We start from the raw sequence: 21,715 nt of genomic DNA, 5'->3' as shown, positions 1-21,715 counted from the left end.
TTGGGCAAAAGGATTTAATAATACAGTGACATCTCATGTGATTATTATCAGAAGTAAATGAGATCATGCATATGAAATGCACAGCTCAGGACAGGATACATGACGTTAACTCATTTAGACTAGTAATAGGAGTTTGAGACATGTTTCTTGAATCGTGTAAAATCATAAAACAATATGATGATATGAAGCCTTTCAGAAGGATTTATAGATTTTTAAAAATATTTTCAAGCAATGATGTTGGCAAACCAGCTCTCTGGAAAAAAAAAAAGCTCTGAATTATGACATCATCTAATTTCTGAGATGTAAATACTCCCACCATTGCCAATTTCAAGCTACCAAAATGAGATCACCGAATGCAGAATTGGAGAGAAATTCTCACAGTTGTCCCTTGCAAGCTGGCAAGAACCAGCTCTGACACACTACTACTTTCCAGTACACTTTTGAAAAGATATCATTTACTGAGGATCCCAGCTGCCAGGAAGTTACACAAGAGCAGAAAAGTCTAGGGAAACTGAGGTTCTGAAGACTTCAGAAATCTCTTTGATTTCTCACTAAATCCCTCAGAACTTGACCCATTCCTGGACTTATGAAAGCAATACAACTCTCTACAGGGTTTTAATAGTTGGAAAGGATTTGGGGACATGAGACCTTATGATTGAAGAATTTGGTCTAAGATGTAATATAACCTGAAAATACAAGACACATTCTGTATGATTTCATTTGGTAAAGAATAGAACCTTCCTTCCAGTATATTCTGTCCAACTATGAAATTTATTTAAAATCTTTTAGAAAAGAACAAGACATGTTTAAAAAAAAAAAAAGTCAGAGGCTACTGGGTAGTAAACATACTTTGGTTCCAAAAGGGGAAAAAATGAAGCAAGATTATATAGTGAGAGTAGAAAAAGCAAGATGAAGGGAAATCGCCCATGATAATAGGTCATGTTAGGCACTGTGCCTTTCAACATCGGTAACTGAAAAGTCACAGAAGTCAAAGATAAAAATACAAAAGACTCCCAGGCCCACAGACTGCCTGATGCTGTTGCTAGACTATTTAGCCCTCTGTCCATTTCCTGTAAAAAATAAATTAAGTATAAATAAGGAGGTGAGGGAGCTGGTGTGTACTCAGGTGTGTCCATGGGTACATACTCAAAGAAGGCACGAGAATGGGGCCCAATGCCTTTCCTCTCCCGCACTCACTACACAAAACTCTCCTCCATGTTGCTACAGAGTAAGAAGGAGTCCACAAGCCGGGGCTGGACCAGCTGCTGGAAGTCAGAGTCCTGCAGGCCTTCAGGGCAGACCCCGGCCAGTCTCCGCAGCGCAGCCTAGCGGGAAACAGAAGAGGTGACACAGGTCAGACCACGCTCTGCTCAGGTGCATGCATCCCCCTCCACTGCCCCGCGAAGTGCATTCCAGGAAGTGGCTCCTGTAGCAGTCATTTTGAGTCAATCATCACTTTGGTCAGCTGACACCGTCATGATGTGGTCCTTTTGGCCATCTGGTGTCATGTGTACCTTGATCATTATGGTGGGTGTCATCCGACCACTTTCGTGGTCTTAATAATGGTTCTGCCATTTTGGTTTTTCAATCAGCTTAGGAACCTGGTCGTTCTAAACATCCGTCATTAAAAAAAATCTGGTCCACTTGATGATATATTTAGGTTCAAGATTTGTTCATGCCAGGACCGTTACTAACAGGAGCATGAGTGGAACGATATCCTTGTTTCTGGGTCCCTAGAGTATAGCAAGGGCTATTTATTGATCCCTACATTCAGCAAGGTTCTGACAAAGCATTATGGGATGGGAAAGAGGGAAAAGAAAGAGGAAGGAGAATCATAAAACTGAAGGAGACGGAGGTTCTGAGCTGGGAAGAGAGGGACGGATGGATGACGCCACTGGCCAGGTCCCCTGCGCTGGGCATTTCACTCTTCCTTGAGACCTCTATCCTGTTTTAGGTCCCTGCACCCCTGCTCAGCTCTTCTCCATGACACAAAATTCCTCCCCACTTTTTCTGAGCCAGCGGATACATTTATCCTGTGGGCCTGGTCCACCGTCATCTCCTCTGGGAAGCCTTCCCCGATTCCTCGAAGCAGAGACAGTCCCTCCCTCTTTTCTGCAGCCTGGGTCCCTGGGTGGACCTCAAACTTCTCACCCTCGACTGCAACTGGTTTTGAGGGGTTTGTCTGCCACACTAGACTCTGAGCTCCTCAGAGAGAGAGACTCTGTTTTATTTTTCTCTGCATCTATAGCAGGTAAGACAGGGGTTGGCATAGGGCCCAATAAATGTCTGTTAGGGGGGGGGAAAAAAAAGAACAAACGAAATGCTTTAAACAGAGTTCTTTTGCTAGAGCAGCCTGAAACTCCATGTGGGTTGTGCGCCTATCAGTCAGCTGAGACAGTGCGTGCTAAGTACTCAGTGAATTTTCACTCCTTCCCTCTTCTTGGACCTGTACACAGCAGGGAGCAAGGTGAGAGATTAAGCACCCCCCACCCCGCCACCCTCATCGCCCTCCCCCTTCCCCCACCCCCCACAATCTGGGAATCAAAGAGAGGGGAATATCTGGAATGGCAGAAGCAGAAAAAAAAAAATGAAGAAGAAGAAGAAGAATACCAACACTACACAGTATCTACACATAGTATTTCATTTAATCCCTATAGGTTACTACAAGGTAAGTATCATGGTCTTTGGTTTGGAAATGAGGAGACAAAGGCTCTGTAAGGGAAAACGGCCTTCCTGAGATCCCACAGCAGTCCCACTCCAAGGCCCTCATACTCATCCACACAGGAGGACTAGTACGAGCCCAGGACAAGGGGTTATATTGAGCACAAGGCAGGCAGAGGCCCATTACCTACACCTATTGCTGAGAAATCACCAAGTTGGTCAAAAGAAAAGAAGGCTTAAATTGGTTGTCAGACAAATAGATGCCACCATGTCCAAGGTAGATCAAGGAGAAGGGACCTATGTCTCTACGCACGTAAGCAGGGTCTGAAACACCAGTGGCAGCAAGTGGACTCCAGGAGACTATCCCTTACTAGTGTGTCCTGCCTCTCCTGGGGTAGGAGTTCCCCTAAGAGCTATGGAGGCTGAACTCCGTGGCACTTCCTGATTCCTCTTGGCTCCAACCGGGAGAAATAACTCTCTAACCCTTGGCTTGCCACAGAAAAAAAATGGAACCTGAGATCTTCAGCAGAGGAGGCTCTGAGGCCACTGAGGTATTTTACATCATCGGGAGGAAAATCAAGCAAGAGGGAGGGACCAAGAAAAAGAAATGGGGAGAAAATAGACTCATGAGGAAAGAGAATGAATTAGAAGAAGAAAATAGTGAGACCGAGAAAAAGAGACAACAGAGAAATGGAACACGGAAGAAAAGTCAAAACAAAGAGGCAGAGATGAACTGGTGAAAGAAAAGAGATCAGGCATGAGAGGGAGATGGAAAGAGGGAGGGAAATGGTGACAAAAATAAAGAGACTGTCCTGGGGATGGGGAGCTAATGGGACAGGACGGAGGTAGGAGCAGGTGAAGAGCCAGAATGGGAGGAAAGGGACGGAGTGGGAAGCAGGGAGAGGGTGGAGGGGATCAAAGAAGGAGTAAAAGGAAAGAAGGAGAGAGGAAAACCTCTGAGAGAGGCAAGCTCTAGGGGAGAGAAAAAGAAAAAATAAAATGAGAGAGAGGGGGGCTGGTGAGAGGGAGATAGAGGGAGAGAGAAGGAGAGAGAAGGAAGGGGAGAGAGAGAAAAACGGGGGGGAGGGAAGGAGAGAAGGAGAGAGAGTGGGGGAAGGGGCAGAGAGAAAGAAGTTCCAGTAGCCTCCTGGCTGAGCGTGGAGCCCAGAGCAGGGCTTAGTCTCATAACCCTGAGATCCTGACCTGAGCTGAAATCAAGAGTTGAACGTCTAACCGACTGAGCCACCCAGGCACTCCCTGGCTTTAGCTCTCTTTTTTTAAGGGTGAGAGAGCAAGAGATGGGGGTAGAGAGAGAGAAGGAAAGAGAGAGAAGAGGTGAAAAAAAAAGGAGAAGAGGGGGAGGGAAAGGGAATGAACTAGAAACAGACCTAAAAAGCACAAAGGCAAATAAACACCCTCATCTCCCCAGGGTCCCCAGGAAGCCTGTGGTACGGGAACCCAAACCAACTCAAAACACCCTCTCCTCAGCATCCCAGAGCTCCAAGGACCCATCCCCCTTCTGAAGACTGTCTCTGGGCCCCTGCTTCCCTCAGAGGGTTAACAGCCAGTCATCCCAGGATCTCCTTCCCAGACAGTCTGAAAACACCCAAGCCCAGCAGCCCCCTGACAGCCGCCTCATTAAGGAAAAACAATTCTGTTTGCGAGAGGCAATCTGCACTGCCACTTTCCCAGATGTGGGAGACAATAATTGAAATGTCCTCTTTCCACCTGAAGAGAGCAGTTGAAGCCTGGGAGAAGGCCATGGGGAAGGCGGGAGAGGTAGCCTCCAACTCCATCTGCCAGCCCAGCCACCCAGTTGCCCCCATCACAGCAGCCAGGGGCCCACACTCAAATGTGGAGCCCCTTCTAGGAGCCAAATCAGCAACACCTGCCCACTCTGGAGCCTGGGATGGGAAGACAAGTCTAAAAAGCCCTTGCCAGGTAAGAAACAGTCCCCAAACCCAAGGTTCTATGGAGACACCAAGAGCCGGAAGAGGGCCCCAGCCCTAAGGAGGTTCCTGACTAGTTGGGGAGAAACACAAAAACCCACCAGGAGCTGAGGTAGCAAGACCAGGGCCATAAGACATGGGGGAGAAAACATGGCTGAAAACAAGTTCTGGCCACAATGTCAAGCCCTTCGGCATCAGGCAGGCCTAGGTTTGGATTCCAAGAGCCTCCCCTTCTAACACCTGGTACCCTGGATCACATAACCTGCCTCCTACTAAAGAAAACAAAATCCCAGCCTGTAGGCCTGGGTGCACACTGTGTGTTCCCTGCCTCTGAGCCACAGATGGTTCCTGGGACACTTCACAGACGAGAGGAAGTCTCGTCCAAACCTTGAAGGGGCTGCTGGCAGAGGGAGAGAAAGGGCATCTGCCGAGGACAGGGGCCAGGGCAACGTCAGGGTGGCTCTCAGTACTCTGGCCTGGCCGAGCGGGACAGGGCCAGGAGGCAGTGGGAGGTTTTCTGACTCTGGCAGTGTGCTCCAGCCAGCCTGTGTAGGGCTAGAGATGGTAGGCCATCAATAAGGGGAATCATGGAAGGGCCCGTGACAGAAGTGCCGTAACTGTAAAATTAGGGTTAGCCCAGAAGCCACATGGAGGGTGGATTAGGAAGGGAAGAGCTCTCTTCAGCATCCCATGACCCACCCTCCAGGAGAAATGTAATCCCCTTTCCACCAAGAAGACCTTCAAGTGATTAAAGATGGTGGCCAAGCCCTTCTGCATGTTTTACTTCAAACTAAGTATGGCGATGGACCAGGAACTGTGACAGGCCCACATGCTGCTTGGAGACTTATGGCTCCCCACTATTGCCTCAGGGCCTCATAGTGCTGGGCACTGTGGGCCCCCTGAGTTGTGGAGATAATGGCAGTTGGGGCCAATGATTGTGTTTGCCCCCCATTAACTCTCTCCATTTGACTCCCTAAGCCAGACAGAATTAAGAAGTTCTGTGAACTTAGAGGGAAAAATTACATCGCTCCACCTACTAACCTCCAACAGAAAATTAGTGTCTCCTTCAGTTGCCAGTGCTGCTAGACTGCAAAGTCTCAACAATTCCTGCAACTCATGAGCCAATAAAAATCACAGAGTAACTCTTGTCGAAGGTACTGTCAGATACCATTTATGCTTACCGCTAGTCAAGATTATATACTCATTAGACCCACTGCTTTCTCTTATTTAATGTGTTCATTAAAAGTACATATATTAATACATCACCTATAAATACTCTAATGATTATTTTAATAGAATTAGTCTCCTTAATCCTATATATTTTGGTTTATGCATTTAAAAAATTATTTTTAGAAGGGATCTAGAAGCTCTACCAGATCACCAAAGGCACAAAACAGTTAAGGTTCTCCATGAACCAGAATCAAAACCTCATGAGTACAGAGATGTTTGTCTTTTCTTTCCTCCAAAGCTGTATCCCCATAGCTTAGAAGTGTGCCTGGCACACAGAATCACTCAGTAAATATGTACTGAATAAGATTTACAAGTGCTTAGTGTCCTACTCAATGTCACACAGGTCATTAATGGCAAAACCAAGACAGGTGTGTCTTACGGCAATGCCCTCCTGTCTTCACAACATACAACATCTATCAGGAGCTCCTAAAAATGAGATGAGCTTAGTCTAGAAAATAATGGGATGCAGAGCGGGCTTTACTGTGACCCAGCTCAAAGGCCCTCCAGATCCATCACTTACCCCCATGTTCTTTGAGGACCAACCAAGAATCTGGCACTCACTTCTGAAAGCCAAATGACCTGTTTATACATTGGCTTCCCTGCCCCCTCATGCTTCCAACTGGAGGCTGTTCTATTTTGGGATTTAGGATAGCTCCTGCATGGAGGAATGAAGAGAGACAAAACATGCACCCCCAGCTGGTACAGGGTATTCGTTCATGGTGGCCTCAAGCAGCAAGGAGAAGTTGGGTGGGGACCTTGTGAGATGCACTTGTCTGGTTCCGGTTGAAGATCCCGGTGAATAACACTCTTTGTCTTGTCTTACTGCCTCCAGTCCTATTCCACAAAGGAGGGGGGAACTACAGAACTGAAAGGGCTCCAGTAAAGGGGCTCTGTCCAAGGGGATGGAAGGCTTTTCTCCCAGTGTCCCCTTTAGAACAGGCAGGAGACCTCCACACCCTAGCTCCTGTTGCTGCAAGCATCATGGCGTCACTGCCAGCTCCCAGCATTCCACCCGCCAGACACCCTGCTCTCCATGTACTCTTAAGACTCTTCAGAACCTCAAAGGTTCATGGTTCCTGAAAGTACAGGTCGGAGGGAGGGTTTGCAAATGTATTACCTCATATCATTTTCTTCACAGTTGTTTTTAAGATTTATTTATTTGAGAGAGAGAGAGAGTGTGCATGAGCTGGGGGGAGGGGCAGAGGGAAAGGAAGACAAGTGGACTCCCCACTGAGCAGGGAGCCTGATGCAAGCTGGATCCCAAGACCCTAAGATCACGACCTGAGCTGAAACCAAGAGTCAGATGCCCCACTGACAGAGCCACCCAGGTGCCCCTTTTCTTTTCACAGTTTCGTGAATGAGTGAAACACCCTTATCACCATTTTGAAGAGAAAAGTTGACTGCAGAGTAGTCTATGGCTTATGCAGGGCAACTGAGGCCTCAGCTGCTCTCCTGGCCCTGGCCTGCAGTCCCAAAAGCCTGGGGAGGAAGCCAGGGGCTTGGAGAACTCACCAGACAGGCCACAAGCACAGCATCACTGCTGTTCCTCTCGGAGGGCGACCTGCAGAGCTCGATGAGGCGGGACATACCTGCGTGAGACACACATGAACGTCATGCCCAGGAAGGGGACAGATCCGAGTGGGTCTGACCCAGAGGTGCTCCCTCTCCCTCACGCCTTCTAGGTGGGGCGCTGTAGAGGGAGGTGACTCCTGGGCCCCACCAGCTCACCAACCAGCTGGGGAATGGGAGCTGAATCCCCCTGGAGGAGCTTGTGGTGGAAACCTCCTGCTCCCTTGGGTAGGAGGGGACCCCTATCAGGGCCCGCACTGAGCTCAGGAAGACTGCAACAGGGTATATGGGGGGACCTCGGGGAGAGAACTTCCTGTGTGGGTATTTCTGATTTTGTCGGAACTCTATCAGATGTTTACGTCATTATCAGCAGGACTGCCCAATACTGTTTTCCCCCAAATGTCTACCTCAGTCAGAAAATACGTTGCTGCTAAGACGACAGAAAACTTCAGAGTGAGGAGGCTAATGTTTCCTCAGCCTTTACAGAGGAAAGGTAAATAAAGGCCTGTGCTTTTCAGTATAAGGGGACTTTCTACAAACTTCAAAAAACAAAAACAAAACAAAAAGTCAACTCATGAGATATTAATAAAAAGGTGTAGAGACACATTTTGTGTGTTTACCTTCCAGAAAGTCTTTCTGGAGCCGGAAGCCTGGGCCACCTCATGTCCTTTGCCAGGGACCCGCATGATGGGCAGCAAGGCCATGCCTGTCCCCGTGCCCCTACCTGGGGCATCCTTTCTCAACCACCACACTGCAATAAGGTCTCAAACCGTGGCTGAGGCCTCACCTCCTTGCTAGAACATTCCTTGACCCACCCGGATAAATGTGAGCTACTTCCCCTGTGCGCCGAGACTTGGATGTGCTCTGAACATTGCTCTGTGGTCTTCAAGCGCACGTTTTCCTTCCCACATCTGCCACCCCGCAAGGCTGTAAGTCCCAGTGGTCAGGACAATGTTACCATCAGGGTGACAGTTGCAGGGGTCAGGACGGAGTCGAGCAGGCAGTGGGTGCTCTGAACCCCTCCACTGAGTAAATGTGATGAACTGAATGCATGAATGATTTAACGGGTGAATTAATTAATAAATGAGCGAAAAGTGAGTAAAAGAAGCAACGAATGAGTTAATGAATGAACAAAAGGATGAGGTCATGAGTGAATCAACAAATGAGCAAGTAAGGAAACAAGAGAGGAAGCGGATAATCGAGTGTGGGAGTAAAGGATGGAATGGAACAAGAGAATGAAGGAACGGGGTTCTAAGTGGGAATTCTGCAGGGGAGTCACGGTTCCATCCGACTTCAGCCTCTCTGGGCCCTTCTCCTCTCTAGCTTTGGCCCCAGCTTACAAGCTAGACGAGGGACTGCACATGGGCCCCTTTCCAGCGTTTTCTGGCCCTGGGAGAGTACGGCTCCCCTCTGCCAGGCTTGACTCCGAGTCATCTGTGGCTGCCATGAAACTGGGGCTGCTCCCCTCCCCACGCCCGCCTTCCCCCAACTCCTGCCACAGACAACACCACTTACAGCTCAGCCGCACAGCCTCCCGGGCCACTTCTGGGTCTCGGCTGAGACGGGCCAGGGTCACCGCAGCCTTCTGCTGGACTCGCTCGCAAGCCGCCACCTCGGCAGGCGTTCCAGACCTTGGCTTCTCCGACAGCATGCCCATGATTAGCTGGACCCCTGGGTAGGAGGCAAAGAACAGGTGGCACCTGCCCCAGCAGGGAGCCTTCCCCCGGGAGCCAGCCGGGTAGAAGGCTGCAAGAGCTGGAGACTTAGGGGGTCTCCACCCCGGGAAGGAAGCTGGATGAGGCCATCGCTTCTACTCCTTCTGCCCTGAGGATATCTCTGACTCCACGTACTAAGTCACTATACTTGGAAGGGACAAGGGAAAATATCCCTTTTCATTTTTATAAAATGTTATTCCTGAGCTTCTATTATATGCATGATACTATATTGAATACACAATAAATGCATGATCCCCTAAAACCTCCCAGTAGCCCCATGAACTAGATACTAGTATAATTCACTGTGAGGCCCAGAGAGAAGGGAAGTCTCTTCTCCAGGGTCACACCTAGAGTAGCTGGGGAGCTGGTATCAGAACTCAGGTAATCTGGTTATTCTCCAAGCCTCCTTCATCTCTGATTCAGCTGCACCTGAGATCAATCCAGAGGGGATGGGGCACCAGGGGAGGTGACCCAAACCTGGGCTGGATAACCAACAGAGCAAATGTTTTAGAGGGAATTCAAGCCCAGGAGGATGGGAGGTAGCTGGATTGGGAGCTGTAGGCCTGAACTGGGTCAGCTGAAAGGACTTACCGCCCTCCCCTGAATCCAGATCTGTCTTCTGATTGCCCCATAAGCCCATCTCCACATTGATTCCCACCTCTGTGCCTCTGCCACCTAATTTTTCTGCATGGATATCCTTTTCCCTCTCATACTCCATTTAAGTAATTCCCATCTTGCAGGTTGTAGGTAGGTGTTTCCTACCTACCCCAGCTCACATCCCCTTCCCTACTCCCAGTGGCACCTGCCAGATTGGAACTTGAACCAGACATGGCCCACGGATATATTTTACGTTTGCTTTGTTGCTCCACACACTGTCTAAACATTTTTTAACATTTTTGCTATTATGAAAATTGGAAGACTTCCATTAAAATTCAGATTTCCATCAAAATCCAGCTTCCAAAAAAAATGCCTCCTGACTTCACATTGGGCCCACATTTCTTCATGACAATTTGCTGAAGCTTATTATAAGCTCACTCTTTTAAGTGAGGCTGGCTTGGTCCCTGCTGAGTCTACGTCATCCATTCATATTACCTGTCTGGGTTTACAGGCATCTAAGTTTGGAACCTCTGACCATGGAACCAGAAGGGTCTTTAGAGATCTAGCCCAACCCCCCTAACCCCCATTTCACAGAAGAGCACCCAAGGTCTGGAGAGAGAAAATGATTTCCCAAGTTCACACAGGAGTCTGTTCCAGTCCAAGACCTTAGCCACATGCCTCTCTGAATCATACTTGAACCAAATGTGGTTTCTTTTTTTTTTTTTTAAAGATTTTATTTATCTGACAGACAGAGATTACAAGTAGCAGAGAGGCAGGCAGAGAGAGAGAGGAAAGCAGGCTCCCTGCCGAGCAGAGAGGGATCATGACCGGAGCCGAAGGCAGAGGCTTTAACCCACTGAGCCACCCAGGCGCCCCCCAAATGTGATTTCTAACTCTCCTAGATCCCGCCAATGCACAGGGGCTATAGGTCACTTAGTTATGGCCCTGGGACTATTCAGTCCTAGGGATGAGCCTTTTATCTTTCCGATGAGCTTCGTAAATAAATGCCCCTTCCTCCTTCCTACAGACTCAAGGGACCCAGTCCCTCTGACCTCTGGCACCACACCTGCTAACCTTAGGGCAAGGTGCTTCTTTCCCAAGCCTCTCACGGACCACTGAATGGAACATAGTCCTCAGGCTCCCTATGTCCAAAATGTCCCTAAGACAAGGTCAAAACATGAATGTCCTGAGGTGTGTATGTTATAGCCTGTGGGCACATGAACAAGGGACACCACAATGACAACTTTGAGAAGTGCCACAGGCTCAGAAAATTTTACTAACTCCTGGTTAAGGTTCCTAACAAAGAAACCATTTTCCCTACCCCCACTTAGTACCTGGGCTCTGATAAAGAATCAAATAGTTTCTCATCTACTAGCAGGTAAACCCCAAGGGGTAAGATTTGTGTCCATTTCCTGCATGGAAATAGCTGAAGTATCTAGAATAGTGTTTCACTCAAATATTTGTTGAATAAATATCAAATGAATGAATATGAATGCATTCACGTGAAAAGTCCTACAAATGTATAAAATCCAAGTTTCCTTTAAATAGATACTTTGTAAGTCTTATCTAGAAAAAGATAAGATGCCATGAAATTGGGGTTGCCTAGGAAAATCCAGACTGTTTCCAAGTCCTGCACAGGCTCAATGCCAAAAAAATTGCCTGAAGGTTGGGAGTTACATCTTCGGAGACCAGACCCCAAGGCCCTGTTCCCTCCCCAACACTCTCTCCATCTCAGCCCAGCCCCTACGGGAGAAGCCTCAAGAGGGATACTGATGTCAGTGGATTGACAGGTAAGAACTTGGGCTGCCCTGGCCTGCCTCCCCTTATAGGGGTGACAGCAGCACCGTCTCTGACCCCCCCCCCCCCCCCCCGTCTGGCACCCATCCTCCAGCCCACACCACCAACACTCACACACAATTCAGGCAGGACAGAGACAACATCACCAGGCTTCAGGGCAAGCCACTCCAGAGTCTCAGGCACTCCTAGTAAGAGGAACGCCTTTCAAAGCCCAGTCCTCACAATAGCCTTGTCCTGTTCCGTCCAGGATCCCACTGAGCTCCCGCCGGGGCTGGCTGCCTCCCCACCACAGCCCATCCCTCCAGTTCTGCCCCATCAAACACTCTTTAGCCGAGCCCTGTGAGACGGCCACTGTTTCCTGAAAAAGCAGGCACCCTTGGCCCCGCATCCATTCTTTGCCAGATAGTCTTCTAATAAGCTGCCTATTCATCCTCATGTCAGTCAGGGAGCTAGGTACATTCCCATTTTGCAGACAGAAAATCAGAAGTCACACAGCTAGTAAATTACAGGGCCAGCATTCAAGCCCAGCCTGTTTCCAGTTCCCCCCCCCCCCCACGCAACGCCCCTCCCTCGGCTGCAATGTTTTATTGTCAGTTTCACGCTATCTCACATTATCACTCTGACCCAGGTGGGCTCTCCTGCCAGGACAAAGCCAAGGATTTCTTTACCTCTGTGTGCATTTGTTCAGCACAATGCCGGGCCTGGAGTAGGTCTCTAACTGCTGACTGAACAAGCTTGTCAATAGCCCTTTGTAAGCCATCAAACCCCCTACAGAGGCCAGATGTTCCAACCCCAAATCCATAGGCCTCTGGAGACCTGCCTCCGCTGACCACTTGAACTTAAGGCTCTGAGTGCGGAAGGAACCGGCATCGAATGACACCCCTCAGTCTCTTAGCCTCAGCTGGCTCAGTAAAGTTTTTCATTATTAGCTCAATCACGTAAAATTAACTCAAAATGATGTCTTTCAATTAATGATAGGGCAATGGGGGATGGGGAATGTGTGTGTTTGTTAAAACAGCAGGACGACCTGAGAGAAGGGGGTTTAGCAAGAGCAGAAGCAGCTGGCCCTGGGCTCTCAGCTCACTCGTCCTCATTAGCGTCTCGGGTTTCCAACCGGCTGCTAATTGCTCCCTTATTTCCCAGTCACAGGAAGCCCTTGCTACCCCAGCTGCAGGGCGGCAGACCTGTCCTGTCCTCCCACAGAGGCAAAGACAGAGCAGGGCCACTCCCCGGCCAGCGAAACCGGTCCACCTCACCTGGACTCCGAGGACACCCTGGATGCAAGCGGGACCAGGGAGCCAGGGGGATGGCCATGCTCTCGGGGGAGGGGTCTGGGGGTCAGGTCTGCTCCCCCACCCTCACCCTCCTCAGGAGCTCCGGTTTTCTGAGGGAGGCCGATATGAAACGAACGATCGAAAGTTCAAACATATCCCCTGGCAGGGAGAGATTTTTCCTTTACCCCCGCCCTGCTTTATTTCCAGCATGCCCCCAGCGTCATCTGACGGGCTCTGTCTTCTCGGTCAGTGCCTGTGTCCCACGAGGACTGAAGTCCGTTGAAAGCAAGCAAGCACTTACACATTGGCCTGGCTCTACACATATGCATACACACAAACACACACACGATCACGTAAGTGTGGAGACACACACCCCCAATTCTCATACCAACACACAGGCCTTCACACAAACACAAAGGCACACGGTCCTAGAGAGCCATGTAACCCACGCAAGGTACACAGTGCTGAAAAGACATACCATTCTCCTGAATGATGTCAGAGGCACACTGCTCGAGGACAGACATGTTTGCCAAGATGGTCACAATCTGGAAAAGAGAATTGGGAATCTGAAAAACGGGCACCCTGGAGCCAGACGGTGCTCTCTGTAGACAGGGGAGCCCAGAGCTACGAAGCTTTCCTTTAGCCTATGGGTCTTTCCATCTGCATGGCCCATCCTCCCATGGTATGGCTTTCCGTCCTCATGGGCTCCTGCCTCCCACATGTGCCTCCCCCAGTGACTGGTTCCCACTCAGCTGCATGTGGAACTGGGGTGGCGCCCGGGGGCCCCAAGACTCCAATGGAAAAAGCAGTGTGGCTTGAATGAAGATGAGGGGCCCATCACCTTTCTACTGGGTATACCTAGCCCCAGACCCTGAAATGCAGACAGAACTGGTTGACTCCTTGTTAGCCCCTCCCCTGGCTTGGGTTTCACTCATCCTAGCTTCTTCCCCTGATAGTGAACCCCACCTACTTTCAACCTGAAATTAATGGGTATCAACGTCAAGTTATAGGACATCAGTAAGATTAAAGGGCAGCATTACACCACAAGTGTCATGTATTGTATGGAATCTGGTGAGAAAGTTCTTGCTCAGCTGACTTTACGAGTCTGCAGTCTACGATCCTTGCCTGTTGGTCATCCCCAACGGGCTCTGTCTGTAATGAAGATACGATGAAGTCAGGTGGATAACGAGCCTGGTTACAACCATGTGGGCTGGGTAGCCAATAGCCCACCCCGACCCCTTGGCATAGTCAAGATTGCAGAGAGAACTCACTGCCCAAAACTGGATTAAGGAATGGGCCATCAAGGGACTGCTTATAGACCCCCAAACTGTAAGGTGCCAAAACACCACTGGAAAATGTTGGAAACTTGGTGCCTATTAACTCAGATACCACCTAAGACACTGCTCCTGACATAAATGGCAAAATAAAACCCACCCACTGCCATAGAAGCAGACAGCACTCTCGAGTGGTAATTTAAATAAATGATAAAACAAAACAGAAAACACTTCTCACTGGTGCAGTCCTATCTCTCTCCAAAGGGTTCTTCAAAGCTTGTGAAACATTATAACTGGAGGCCATGTCCCCACCTCTGAGGCAGCAGCTGACAGTCTACGGAGGACAGTTCTAGAACTGGATAATGTGCTGTTTACCAAGAAAGAGTATTATCTAGATTTTAACTGGTTCAATACTGGCATATTATTCTGCATCAAAAATGCATATAACAAATCTCTTCTTCTGCACAGAAAAGAAAAAGTTTGCCATATTAATAGAGTATCTACCCCCATCCCCACTAAACATGTTGAAAAAGGATATGTATGCTTAGGCTGCTGTGTGTCATCCCTGAGGCTCAGCGCTGGTCAGGGGCCTGGCTAAGCATGCTGGGATGGGCTGCCAGGGGAGGAACGAGAGAATACCCCCAAAAGCTCTAACCCACAGACAACTCTGCCCCTCCCCCCAGATGTTCTATGAAGCCTTCATCCCTAGAAGCTCTTTTTCCTCCTCTTCGAAGACAGTGAGTGTGTATGGGCTGAGGGGAAGGAGTTAAAGGAAAAATATAGGTCACAGATACAGTTAAAACATCGAAGGTTCCCCAAGAGGCTTAAAGTGCTCAGTCTTACGAGCAAGGAAACGAGAGGCCAAGTCTGGGTCAGACTGTGGTTCGATGGCCTTCTACGGGCCGTTAACAGTAGCAGGGAGCTCAACCTCTCTTCCCCACCCAGACCCACCATGCCCCAACCGTCACCAGCCAGCCATTCCAAATAAAGACACTTCCTGGACACACAGATCCAAGTGGGAAGGTCGGAAGCAAGGAAGCAAGGAAGGAAGGACAAAATAAAAAAAGGAAAAGGAAACCTTTGTCTGCAGCACCAGGTTCATTACGCGGCAATTACTAGCTGTGTCACGGGCCCAGGTAGGTCTTTGTGCCAGACTAATTTAGATCCTGTTAATGAAAATTACTTCCTCTTTGCAAAGCCTGTACCCCATGTGGTTTTCTGAGGTTCAGATGAAGTATTCAATTAAGCACAATTTGAATAAATGCCAATTATGCCCTGCTTTGAGTCCCCCTTCTGAAACATCCTTGCATGTGCCCTGTGAAGTAGTGGGGAAAGCGAATCAATACTTCTTGAAGTCAAGTGCAGGAATGGGATTTTAGGAACAAATGGTTTACCTTGTTGGAGACATGATAATAATGCCGTCAGGGGATAGTGCAAGAGCTGGGCAGTTTTCCCCTGGCCCAGGCTGATTCAATCCTGTCTGATGATTTTCAATTAAGTTCTAGTCCTCCTGAGTGAAAGCGCACTATTCCCTCTGCAGTTAATTGGTGAATACAGAGGACATCAGTCTCAAGAGACGCCCCAGGTGAGAGGCAGTGCAGCGTAATGGCTAAACACAGGGATCAGCCTAGTTCCAAATCCTGGCTTTATCATTTCTTTTCCATAGGATCTCGGCCATGGTATTTAGCGTTTCCTTGGTTGATGAAGGTGTATTAGTTTTCTATTGCTGCTATAACAAATTACCACAGGCTCAGGCTTAAAACAACACAATTTTCCCTTGTAGTTCTGAAGGTAAGAAGCCTTCCACGGGTCTCGAGGAGCTAATACCCGAGTATCAGCAGTGATGCATTCCTTCGGGAGACTCTAGGGCAGAATCCACGTCCTTGCCCTTCCTGGTTGCTAGAGGCTACTCGCATTACTTGGCTCTCGGCTTTCTGACTTCTGCTTCCTCACTCGGAGCTCACTTTCTGACCCTGACCCTCCTGCCTCATTGTATAAGAACCCTTGTGGTAAGGTTAGACCCGCATCAATAATCCAGGGTAATATTCCTTTACCAATATCCTTTATTTTATCACACTCGCAAAATCCCTTTGACCACATGATGTAGAACACAGGCTTGGGGCATGAGGATGTGGACCTCTTTGGGGGGGGTGTCATTATTTGGTCTACAACAGGATAAATGTATAACATGATTCATAAGATAGTTACAAGCATTCAATGAGCTAATAGTTTGTCAAACACCCAGAACTTCTGTTAAACAAAATGAGCATAACTTCCTTCTGGGAAACAGAGCCTGAAAGTATCTAGAGCTTCAAGGATTATGTCAAGGAGTCCTAACCAATGCAGCACTCCCTGTTTCCAAATGTGCTATTAATGGGAAATCATTCCTGAAGGGAGGCAAGATCACAGAACAGAAGGAGCCCTTCCCAGTGGAGAACCCCCACACCCCACCGCAAAAAAAAACTCTGTGCTCATTACCTCTGTGGCATTTTTCCTTTGGCCTCCCAAAGACTGCCTACCTTAGAAAAACTGGGGGGAATAGCAAATTGGCCCAGCCAATTAGCAGGGGACCTCCCATGTCACTGATTCAAGAAGAAATGCCCCATGTGGTAAGAAGGAAGTTGGTAAAGCCTTTTGATGTCAGCACACACAGAGAGAAAAAGGTTTACTCCATGCTGGTCCAGGGCAAGTGCCCCTGGAACACTTGTCTGCAACTGATCCCAAGGCATGAACCAGGCTTGTCTTACATTCTCAGCAAAGCCTGCCTGTGATCACACTCTGACTCTATCTCTGTCCCTTTCATTTTCTATCTTGTAAAATAACGTTTTTTACATTGTAAACTAGGGAGACCATATCCTATAAAAATCAAGTGAGGATGATCCCGAATAAAAGGAACAGGTGTGCTCATATGAGAGAATTCACAACACAGAAAATCTGAGATGCATTTAATGAAAAGTTATGATTGCTTTTATGCTGTGCAGTAATTAGGACAAAAAGGCCAACATTTCATATGACTGTAATTAGAATTACTCTTTAATTGCTAGATGGAATATTTAGATTTCTACCATCACTGTGTTAACTCTCTAAAAGCTAGAGCAAGTGTCAACAGCAGCCAGCAAAATCTCTTTCAGCCTCTAGGGGGAGCCCAGTGCTTCTCTCTGTCCTGCCTTAGTCCCTCCTTACCATTTTCTCTACCCAAAAAAAAAAAAAAAACTAAAAACAAACAAACAAAAAAACAAAAAACAGTCAAGGGGTGCCTGGGTGGCTCAGTCGTTAAGCGTCTGCCTTCGACTTGGGTTGTGGTCCCGGAGTACTGGGATTGAGCCCCGCATCAGGGTCCCTGCTCAGTGGGGAGCCTGCCTCTCCCTCTCCCACTCCCCCTGCTTGTGTTCCCTCTCTCACTGTGTCTCTCCCTATCAAATAAATAAATGAACTCTTTAAAATAAAGAAAAAAAAACAGTCAAGACAAGGACACTGGACACTGGTCTGAAGAATTCCGCTTCCAAGAGCGGAAGGATGTGGTCTCTTTGAACGCACTTTCTTCCCCAAAGCCAGGGAGGCAAGGCAATGCAAGGGAAGGCGCAGCCTCTGCTTCTCTCTCCTGAGCCTCTCACTCCATCTGCTAGGCATGGTCAGGGGCCAGGGAGCTGGGAACTGGGCAGGCCTGGACACCAGGGGCACCTGCCTAGGCCTGAGAAAAGCACAGCTCCCACTCTCAGGAACTTGGATCTTCCAGACCCAGCCTGCCCTCCTTACCACCAGAGAGACAAGACAAGAGGGCTGGGATTTGGACTCAGGAGAGAGAACCACAAAGGCCATACCACTGCCTTGGATGTAGGTCCCAGGCTATTGGTGAACTAAGCCAGAGGACAGTGCCTGGGGATTGCATCGAGGTTTGAGGTGTGTGCCTCATAGGATCAGAGAATGGGTAAATGCCAGATTACGGGCTCTGTGTTTAGTGTTCCCTTGGCTCTGTAAGAGGGACTCCTGGGGCAGGTCAGGACTGGGTGTTGTGATGCTGGTTTACAGTCTTTATCAAAAACCCCCGAAACCCCACTCCCCGATCCACACACACAACTTGCATTTACCCACACAGACTGGAGCAACACATGCATTGCCTGACTTCCCACTACACGCACCACCCCCACATCACCTCCATGTTTGGCCCCACCCTCCTTTCCCAAAGCTGACATTCCATCTCAGACCCATCCCAGGCCCTGGTTCCATCATAGACCCCAGCCCTATTCATCACTGAGTATCTTCTTTGGTCTGACTACTTTATGAGCCTTCTGTCATCTAATCATCATAATGACAGGAAGGGGGAAGAAAGAGATTATCCCCATTACACAAATGAGGAAACCTATGGCTCAGAGAAGTTAAGTGATTTGTCTAAGGTCACACAGCTAGCAAGTGGCAGAGCCAGGATTTGAATTTGGGTCTGTCTGAACCCAAAGCCTCTACCATTACTACTATGTTCCATGTGTCACATAGGTATATAGAAGGGTTTTATACAGTAGAGAGGGGCCTTTGCAACATGAGTCGATTATAATCCCTACTAACTGGCATTTCTGATAATGGGTTCCCGATGATGATATTCACAGTGAGTTTTCAGAAATGCCACAAAATCTGAACATTCTAAAATACAAACCAATGCAATGTGTGTTTTCATGGGAAGCGGAAACCGGTACCTTCCACCTCTATGAAAGCAATTATTTCTGAAAGGTCACAGAAAGTCATGCTCAGGGAAAGCTTCTGTGGTGGCCTAGACCAGATAACTGGGTCCCTGTCACCTTAGGTTGCCACTGCCTTGGGGCAGAGCAGAGATGAAGCAGCCCCAGGTCGTGGCTGTGGCTGGATTCCCTGGGCAGCGTGGCCCCTAGAACATACTTCCTGGGAATGAAAACAGGCCATGCAGCTGTCTGGTGAGGCAGGGGGTTCTGGATGCATGACCATGTCCAGCTCCCCAACATTAGCAGTGGGGGTGGGATGGGGCGGGGGTGAAGAGTGCACACCCAAGGTTGCCCTCAGCCCTGTCCACACCCCAATGCTGGGTACAAGATGACACGGCAATCAAGGCTTTTGTCAGGCTCTTGAAGGGAATTCAGCTTGTCGGGGTGACAGGGGTTCTCACGGAAATGGCCATGCGGAGGTGGACAAAATAGAGATCCAAGACCCGGGGGCTCTGCACAGTCCTGGCGTCACTGGCAGACGCATTACTGGAAGCCTCGAGGCATTTAATTTCCTAAGTGTTTCAGGGGGCGGTGAGCACTTCAGTGCCTAATTCATCTTCGTTGTCTTCATTACAGAGAGCTCTCTGATCACTTTAATCCTCCCCCTGCCACAGGAAAGAGCCCATTTGTTTCTTTAATGGGTGCGCTTTCCCTAGCTAAGTGGCTGCTCTGAGTCACCAAGTAGGTGGGCAGAAGGTGAAGCTGTCCTGAGGATGGAGAGGGTGGGGGACGTGCCAGGCCCAGACTTGGGGGGAAGTGGGGGGATGGAGGGGGGTCACCATCCATCCAGAGAGAGTGTGGCAGGAAGACTCCAGCTTCAGAAGGAACTGCCACCTGCATAGAGTCTGACCACCTTCTCTCCTGGCCCTGAACCCCCTCGTTCCGGGGAATCCATGAGGTTTCAGGAGGGGACCGGTCGTTCCTCATGATACGAAAGGGACCTCGCCCCCTAGAGCTGCAGGATGTCTGAACTGGAAGAGACCATGACCATTTTACAGATAAGGAAATTCTAGTCTGGAGGTTCCCCATTCAGGGCTGCGTGCCTCACATTTGTATTCATGTGTTTAGTTCATTCTTATTTCAACTTGGTGAAGTATGTCGTTTTTGACCCCATGGGCAGATGAGGCTCAGAGTGAATTGTCCCCAAGGTCCGTGAATAGAATAGTAGAGAAGCTTTTGGCCTGTAGGGAAAAGCTTTTGGCCTCCAGAGCGCTGAAGCCATCCGGGAAGGCTTTCCAGAAGTTTCTGGGGGCAGGGGTCCAAGAGGAAGCTGTGGCAGCTTTGACGAGGTGTTGGGGATGGGAGAAACAGACTGGAGCTAAGAGGCAGAGAGGGGTGAGTGGGGTTGGAGGCTGGGGGGATCATCGGCTCAGGCACCTGGTGGAATTTACAGGGGCCTAACACCCACCTGATCCACCACCCCCATCTGCTGGTAGGGACATAGGATTCTGAGCATGACCGGGGTGGGACAGGATAGAATTCTATCACCTTAGAGCTCAGGGCTCCAAAAATCCCCTCAGTCAATGTTTTCCAACACGTTTAGCCATAAACCCTTTTTCCCCAAACAAAACTTTATGTGGAGCTCAAATATACAAAAACTCTGAGAGAGGGGTTGAGGCCCTGAATCAAGGCTCTGCTCCAACCCCTGCCTTTCTGGAGGCAGAGAAAGGAAGAAACTCTCTACAGGGAACAACGTCAGACTGGGACACAGAATTCTAGAGGAAGCCCAGGGATCTTCTGCTGGCATCTCTGCTTCCTGGGCTATGCCGGCATGGGTGGGCATAGAGGAGGGCCTCACAGTGGTCAGGAGGGAAAAGTGAGGTGGGGAGTGGGCTCACGAAGATGCTCCAAGGGCAACAAGGCATGTCTAGAGCATTTTCCTTGACCTAGAATGTGACTAACAGGATGGGCTTTGTGCTGCCCGCCCACATTGTCTCCCCCAGAACCTTTGCCCTGACCTCCTAACCTCTGTCTTCATGGCTACAGGCTCTTGGCCTGCTCCCATCTGGGCTGCTCACCTGATCCCGAGTGTAAGGCGTATCCACTCGCTGCTTGTCGCTGCAAGCCTCCAGGAGGACGCGGATGGCATTCAGCTGCAGAAGCATCTCGCAGGCCATCGTGTCAAAAAAGGTGATGTTGGCAAGGGCTGCAGAAGCCAGCAGGAACACTTCCCCAGAGGAGGCCTCTTGGCACAGTTCTGGATGGTGAAGAGGAAGATATCAGCCTCCCTGCTAGGGCCCCTGAATCCATTATCTCCTTCGGGTCCCGCAATAGCTCTGGGGGAAAGTCTGTGCAGGATACCCATTTTAGAGATAGGAAAGCAGTTGCCAGAGAGGGAAACTTATCTGTCTACATAAGTGGCAGAGCTAGGATTTGAATCCTTGTGTATGCCTTCTATTTACTCCTGTGTCCATTTAATCCTTAACTGGGAGAACACAGTGCATCAGGCCCTGCTGGTGCCTTGGGATGGCATGTTGAATAACCCAGATCAGGGCTTTGCCCCTGTTAAGTTTACATCCTAGTAGTAGGTGAAATTATCTTTTAAAAAAAATGAATAAGATTATTGCAAATTCTAATGCGAGAAAGAAAAAGAACAAGAGCTAAGAGATTAACTAAAGGCCCAGTGGGGTGCATAAGGAAGGTTCCCCTAGGAAAGTGACAGCAGAGAGTTTAAGGAGAAAATGAGGCAATCATGAGAGTATTTGGGGAAGAACATGTGCTAAGCCCAAGGAACAGCAGCATGTACAAAGGCCCTGAAGCAGGAAAGAGCTCCCAGTCCGTCTGTGTCTCCAGCAATGTACTCGGGACTGCTCCTGAATTTGCCTTAAGAAAGAAGCTGAAGTTAAAACATAAGGGCTCTGCCTTTCCAGCTGCCATCAGCAGAGTTTCAGGATTTCCTTTGGTCCCAAGAAAAGGGTC

The 21,715-nt window shown here is 49.0% G+C and overlaps 1 protein-coding gene across 2 annotated transcripts in view; it reads right to left on the bottom strand.

Moving 5' to 3' along the window:
- Nucleotides 1-804: 804 nt before the first annotated feature.
- Nucleotides 805-21,715, bottom strand: part of INSC (INSC spindle orientation adaptor protein) — a 120,202-nt gene continuing 99,291 nt past the window's right edge. The window contains exons 9-13 of one of the 2 annotated variants that reach the window (XM_044260906.1): nucleotides 20,815-20,993; nucleotides 13,271-13,337; nucleotides 8,925-9,080; nucleotides 7,353-7,429; nucleotides 805-1,325 (exon numbers count right to left, since the gene is read on the bottom strand). In XM_044260906.1, the coding sequence (XP_044116841.1) occupies nucleotides 1,197-1,325; nucleotides 7,353-7,429; nucleotides 8,925-9,080; nucleotides 13,271-13,337; nucleotides 20,815-20,993 (608 nt within the window). In that variant the 3' untranslated portion in view covers nucleotides 805-1,196. Of the gene's footprint in view, nucleotides 1,326-6,093; nucleotides 6,106-7,352; nucleotides 7,430-8,924; nucleotides 9,081-13,270; nucleotides 13,338-20,814; nucleotides 20,994-21,715 lie in introns of those variants that run through there. The other variant, XM_044260907.1, reaches the window with a different exon arrangement.

The sequence above is a fragment of the Neovison vison genome, chromosome 7, assembly GCF_020171115.1.
Source record: "Neovison vison isolate M4711 chromosome 7, ASM_NN_V1, whole genome shotgun sequence".
NCBI classification, from domain to species: Eukaryota; Metazoa; Chordata; class Mammalia; order Carnivora; family Mustelidae; genus Neogale; species Neogale vison.
This window is presented reverse-complemented; position numbering and strand designations above follow the sequence as displayed.